At 24.7% G+C, this 7,592-nt stretch overlaps 1 protein-coding gene across 2 annotated transcripts in view; it reads right to left on the minus strand.

Annotated features, from left to right (window-relative positions):
* Positions 1 to 5,581: 5,581 nt before the first annotated feature.
* The window catches only part of LOC107165028 (coenzyme Q-binding protein COQ10 homolog A, mitochondrial), a 3,306-nt gene continuing 1,295 nt past the window's right edge, over positions 5,582 to 7,592 (minus strand). For both annotated transcript variants that reach the window (XM_089217107.1, XM_089217108.1), the window contains exons 3-4: positions 6,415 to 6,597; positions 5,582 to 6,357 (exon numbers count right to left, since the gene is read on the minus strand). In XM_089217107.1, the coding sequence (XP_089073233.1) occupies positions 5,919 to 6,357; positions 6,415 to 6,597 (622 nt within the window). In that variant the 3' untranslated portion in view covers positions 5,582 to 5,918. The remainder of the gene's footprint in view (positions 6,358 to 6,414; positions 6,598 to 7,592) is intronic.

Raw genomic sequence — 7,592 nt, forward strand, 5'->3', positions numbered from 1 at the left:
ATTAGGTAAAGGCACTAAAATAAATATAGGTTAATTTTACATAGAAATATTATGATTTTAAAAATGTTTATATCATGTATGTTTATAATTTTTGAACTTTTTACAAGCAACATTTTATGAATATCATAATTTTTCACAATTTTAATTTTTCGCGTGCCATTGAAATTTGACAAACATTCCACTTTTGGCATGCGTGCCGTGGGTTCGCCACCTCTCCTCTAGGTGCTAGATTATTTGTTAATTACTATATATTATTAGTACCTCGAAAATAATTTCTATGTATGAACTTAAAACAATATGTAAATCAAAAAACACGCGTAAGTGCGAGCGACTGCCTTTGAAACGAGCCTTTTGACAGTGCCGTATTTGAACATTTTACATACCCCGGGGAAGCATCTTTTGTATCCCACTATCTAAAAATAAAGTTATTTCTTAAAATATAAGGTATATTATCATAATATGCTCAATGCAACTTATTTGTTGTGGTATAAATTCGATTTTCGAAGAAAAAAGAAATTGCAGGAAACCTAAGTATTTCAATGAGTTAAGAACAATATACAGAGAAATCAAAAGTTTTCGGCCGGTCTTGGATTTAAAGTTATACATTTATAACCTTTTGAAGTCCGCGAGTTTGCCACATTTGCTAATTCTCTGCATCCATTAGAATTTTTTTTTTTATCAAACTACTTTACTAAGACGAACCCACATCCGCGTGTGTTGTCATTCCGTCTTACAGACATAAAACATAACAAAAACTATTTTGTGCAGAAAATAGCTGAGAAGGCTACACAGTAATAACCAAAAATATATAAAATTCACGCTATAAAAATCAGAAAAATTATTATAGAACATAATTTTTATTTTATAGATTAGCCGATTTCATTTGTCACCAAATTTGATTAAGATGCAGGCAAGAGAGATTTATAAATATTTTTAATATTATTATCACTCATATTTATTATTTAGCAATAAATTCACCTTGCACGCGGGTATCTAAGATATCACATTATACCTAGGTATCTACATGTAGGCACTCAAAAATTGTCAACTATCTCACCACGAGGAAAATATTCTGTAGCCGAAAAAGTTTTGCACTACAAACATCGGCGTTTGAAAGGTTTGTAAAGTTGAAATTTGTAAGCGATTTGTTTAGTACCTACATAAATTAACCGTGGTATTATTGGTATTTCGTGTTACACAGACTAAAAATGAAAAGAAACTCATCACGGTATTGGTTTTTGGAACTGAACATATAAAACGCTGGGTTATGGCGTTAGCAATGTTTGCAAACGTGTACTTCACTGTTTAGTGTTTAGCAAACAGGCGGTCTAATGTTTTCTGCCATCAAATATTTACAAAGTTTACCAAAGTAAAATTTCCTTCGCGTGTTTTGAATATTGAATATGGTTTTTGTAAACTTGAAATAAATCCCAAATATTTACTTAATTATTGATTTCAAATCTATTAAATTTATAAATAATAAAGGTTGTAACCAAAAAATAATTAAACAAAAACCTTAGGCATGACATTAGGTACTACGATCTACACGGAAAACAATGATGGTGCATATAATAGTAGCGTACAACCATACATTTTAATTCGTGACCTTGGTCAACAATTCCTTGCATACCTAAAACTTATGAATTGTAAGTTTTAATTATTGATATTTTTTTTTAAAATAATTTTTAAATCTTAATTCTAAGTCATAGAATTAGTAGGTACATAGTATATAGTAATTAGTAATATATTTTATTATTTTAGTTAAGTTCATTGCTTGCGACAATATTTACATGAAAAACTAAAATGTACGATTAGGTATGTATTTAAAATTTAATGATATTTGATATGAAATTTTCCTAGTAGGTACGTGGTCCATTCATTCAAACCCATCAATAGAGTAACAAATTCTAATTATATCTTAACAATTGACATCCCCGATAGTCAGGTTTTACTTTTTTCGATTTTAAATCCAAATATAATTTTTGTTTCAAGATGTATTGAGATAAAGTTTAGGTACTTTCCCTTAATTGTATTTCCTATTTATGTTAAACGGTTATCAGGTTTTACCACTGTCCACTTGTATAGGTACCTATTATATTATATATTCTACCTTTATACTTTATTTTGATATTTATCTATTATAGGTACCTATATGGATATTTCCACATGTTATTATTTCCTGATTGACGATGGTATCCTATTATCTAGTTGGTGCAGTGGGGATGTTAAAATTCACAGTAGTTTTCAAAAGTGCCGGGAAAAAAAAATTTAAGAAACTGTCATTTTTACGCAAAATCGGATTTTGGATATTATAATAATATAATATCAATTGATGTCCACCTAAAACAAATAGCGTCTTTACGTGAAATTTTCACTGAATGTTTGTATGAGTATTTTATGTACTTGATACAATTTTCAAAAGATTTTAAATATTTTTTGGTATTTATAGACATTTGAAATTTGAAATTTTTTTAATTTTTTTTTTATAAATAACAATAAAATTATTCGTTTGACAATAAAGTTTCAAAATTTAATACAAGGGTCCAGATTTTTTGTTACAATGGAAGTTAAAAAATATTAAAAATACATAGTAACAATTTTTTATAAGCATTTAAATTTCGAATGTTGACGACATACCTACGTAAAAATCACTAAAATGTGTAAATTATTTTTCAGTTAGAAATTCTTAAAAATATATCTTTTTGAATCTAAGATTTGAAAATTCAATGCAATACAATACAATATTCTTCATAAATTTGATTACTTTTATCAAACAAAATATGTCTACCGGAAAGTCAAATTAAATTTTTAAGAGCTTTTGGATTTCAAATTTTTACAACATTGAATATTCACTCGATTTCTCTTGTACCTAGGTACCCATATTCTTATTTTCTTGTTATTTAAAAACGAATAACTGTAGAAACTTGAAGTTTAAAATTTAATTTGTTTATAATAATTCTAATAATTTAAATAAAATGTTATTCGTTGTGTCAAAAAGTTTGAAAATTGAATAAAAGATTCCCTATGAGTTGATATATAATAGCAATTGGGAAATATTAAAAATGCATTCTTGTTTTTTTTTATATAAGTTATAATAATTTTATTAATTATAGTTAAATTTATTTTTAAAAAAAATGCAAAATAATATTTTTAATGAGTTGATTTTTGTTACAAATTAACAATATAGGTATTATGTATTTATGTATAAAAATAACATCGTGTAAGTATAATTTAGTATAAAAGTATTATAAATTAATTAAAGTATTTATAGTATTTATATTAAATTATTATTATTGGACGAGTGTCGAGTACCAGCATGAAGTAATAAATATGGATTTCATATGGATGAAAATCCGATATTAGTCGTCATTCGTCAGCCGTCGATAACGATGATGTCGATTGACTATCACTTATGGATGATGTATAATGGGTTATTTACAATTGACAGTAGGTTCTTTACAGACGTAAATTCTATAAATTATAGAATTACATTTATGCAACTATCAATAAATACGCGTTTTCATTCAAATATACAAAAAAAAAATTAACCCTAGACTCTACAGTGTAGAGTCTACACATTACGAAATGTCGATATTTATAATCAATTTATTAGAATTATTTATAATCAATTTATTATTCTAGGGCGATTGTACAAGAATATGCATTTGCATATAAATCCGGGCCCTATTTATAACCATTTAAAGTTCAAATATTGACAACAATTATTAAAATGAAAATTTACAAATCATTTAATAAAAATATCCTAGATTGACAAAACGTTTTCGTTCAGAATCGTTTTTTGTATACAATGATATTACATCATTGAATTAAAATTTAATACTATCCATTACAGTGATCTAATTGTAACCTAATGTACAGCAAAGTGACTTCCACTAATAAGCCACTCATTTTCTTTTTTTATGAAAATAATGATATATAATTAATAAAAATGCTAGCGACAGAAAAAGTTTTTCCCTATGTAGTGTGAAATTTTGGTAATTCTTCTATGAATACAGAAGAAGTAAAGTTGTTCTGCACCAACAAGGCAACAAATAAAATTTTATTGACATATATAGAATTAACAACTACAAAAATTGAAAATTTCATATGTCCATTTATAACTTAAAGAGTTGAATACTTATTAAGTATAGAAAACGAAAAAATAAATATTTGATCAAAATTTTGAGTATCAATGGTTATTGGTTAGCAGTATATAGTTAAAAACAAAATAAGAAAAGCATTGTATGAGAAATCGAGTAAATATCTATACAATATAATAAATATTTGATCTTCAAACACTTATAAATATTTAATTAGACTTTCCAATGGACATTGTTTTTTTTTGTTGTTGATAAAGGTAAACAAACTTAAAGAAATCTTGCTCTAAATTTTAAAATCTTAGATATAAAAAGAAAAGTATTTATGAATTTTGAACTATAAATAATTTACAAATTTTAGTTACTTTTTTGTATTTTGTGAAATTCAAGCTTTAAATGTTTACATTAAAAAAAATTTTGCTATGTATTTTTAATATTTTTCACTGCCATTGTAACATATTTATTAAAAGCCTTTCCAAAGTCAGTTTTGAAAATATCCATACACAGGTACACAGCTTAAAACAAGTCAATATAGTGTTTAGAAATTGCTTACATACACATTCAATGAACATATTAATCTACGGTCATTCGTTTTAGAGTTACACCAAAAACTAAAATCGATTAGAAGGTACCAACTAAATTAAATTTTCTATTAGAAAAGATACTGCTGAAGAAAATTGAAAAGTTTTAAATGCCTCAAAAGGTGATTCAGATATTGAAAAAAAATTAAGAAAATTTCTATAAAAAAATATTATTGTAAAATCATTACTTTCATTGTTCCGCTCAGAATCTAAAATATGTAAACATACATTGCATACCTTAAAAAAACCAGAACAAACTCGATTCATTGCTGTTTGATATAAAATTATTATATGCAAACATCATTTTTTAGTTTAATACTTATTATAAAAAAATAGAAACTATTAAACTAATAATATAATAATAACAATAATATATAATATAATATAATATTTTTTATAGTAAAATTATATTAATTTATTAAATATATAATAAATTATAATAATGATTTACTAAAATTAAATAACAATAATTGAAACAGAGATAATAATCTAATTTACATTAGACATATTATATACAACACCATAATTACACAACATGATAAAATAATTTACTATACGTCTATACGTATAGCAGTAGTAGTAGGTTATGTTTAAAAATAATTTTATCAATAGTATTATCAACAGTTGGTATAATTTATAATAAAATAAAATAAAGTCAACTACTAAGTAAATGGCAGACTTAAGATCTCTTCAAATATTTAATATTTCTTATACCCATATTACTTTATTGTGTACCTAATATTTTATATTTCTCCACTGATGAATAAAAATATTATTACAATTGTTGATATTATTATGACAAAGATATACATTATTCAACTGTCTCTAATGGCACTGAAATCTATTAACACAATGTGCCTGCACTAAATTTGGTGCTTGACATCTTAATTTATTAAAAAGCAATTGTTACAACCCACTGATTTTTAATACATTTTAACTATTATAAAAAAAAAGTAATAGAATAAAATAAAACAACATTTCAAAACATTCATCAGAAATTGGTAAAAATAACGCTGGTTAAAAGTTAAAACATGACAGAATTATAATACATACTGTTACCTATATTATGGTAAAGGTAAACACAACATCAAAAAAAAAATACATTTTAATTTTAACATTTTAGTTTCATGATATCATAATATAAATAAGAGTCAACACTAAAGTTTAACAGTTATTCACTTGGAAGCATTTATATTTGTTACTGCTTTTGGAATCGTTATACAATATTTTTAATTTTTAATTAAAGTTTTTGGGCTTTTATACAAGGTTTGCCGTATCGTTTACCAGCTTCAACAAAAAAAGCGTGTTCCATTTGCTTAACTAATTCATTAAAAAATGTATTGGCTAATGCTGAATGTAACGGTGATTTAAATTCATAAGACACAAAAAATGTAATAACACAAGTATTTGAATTATCTTTTAATCCAGGATCACAATTCCATTGAGTTAATAAATATTTAAATAGATTTCCCTCACGGCATTCTGCTTTGATCATATGAGGTCTTTGAAATGTTATATGTGATACATAACTTTCTATTATAGGAGGAAAACCAATTTTTAAATATGTTTTAGCATGATTTTCTCCTTTAAATATGACTGTAGATTCTCGACAAAATGGTAAAAAATTTTTATAATTTTCTGTATCTTGAATGACATCAAACATTTGATCAGGAGAATACCTATAAATTATGTGTTAGATTAATAAATAAAGTATTGTAAAAATTATTGAAATTTACCCAATCAATTTTTTTTCTTTATAAAATTTCTTTTGGTTATTTCCTCCTCCAGGATTTGATATATTTATAAAAGTTCGTACATGAATGGAACACGGACTTTTGGGTGTTATAGCTATTTTTGTACGACAACTAGTTGAATAGAAAATGTCTTTGCCATTCAGAAAACTGATAAGTTTCCATTCCCTAAGAACAAAAATAAAAACAAATTAATAGGAAAACATCAAATGTAACATTACTACAAAAATAAAAATAATTAAACAACACATTAAATTATAATAAACTTGATACAACATCCAAAATAAAATATTAAACATAACAAAGTAAAGATAAATAATGAAAATTACATACAAAGAAAAGTTGACCAATTATTATTATTATTTATAAAATACTTTAAATTAATATAGTGAATCAATCATCTGATTGATTTAAAATTTATATCAATCAAATTATGAATTATTATAAATAATAACTTTTCTTTATATTTTAAACATGCAAAGAAGCCAATTAAATTTTAGAATTTATAAATTAAAAGGTGTAATAAACTTTAAGTGTATTTCTCAGGAAGCAAAATTTAATTTTAAAAATGTATCTATAATATAATATAATATGATATAGGTACTAAAATAAAATTATAAACATTAAGAGGATATGTTTTTACAATCTTAAAATACTCATAACTCGCTTTTAAATAAAATATGATAAAAAGCCAATGAGGTTATCTAGAAAATAATCTTACCTTTACATTTTAAAAGAGATCAATTCATTCTAAATTTTAAACTAAAGGAGCTACACGTGTACAGATGAGCGTAAAAATTGCTATGTTATAAACTTGTAGGACGGAACAACGAGTATCACATCCTTTTAAGATTTTTTGTACTTATAGCCATTAATGAGTGATATTCGTGGGATGGAGGGTCTATGCTTAACTAGAGTACTGTTTAGTAATTACTTTCTACATACCTACATATCTTTATCTGATTATATTAAAAATATTTACAAAATAACATATTTCTAAAAGCACCTATGATTAAAATATTTTATCCTAAAAACATTCTTTTGCAATGAAACTACTATTTTGATTTCCCAAAGTGAAAACGTTCAAATATCCATTGGTAATATGTCACACTGTAATGGTTTTGGAAAAAATCAGTATTGAAAATAAATACATTTACCTTGAC

Source organism: Diuraphis noxia, unplaced genomic scaffold, assembly GCF_037042655.1.
Source record: "Diuraphis noxia isolate RWA-SAM2 unplaced genomic scaffold, SU_Dnox_SAM2 contig0001, whole genome shotgun sequence".
Lineage (NCBI taxonomy): Eukaryota > Metazoa > Arthropoda > Insecta > Hemiptera > Aphididae > Diuraphis > Diuraphis noxia.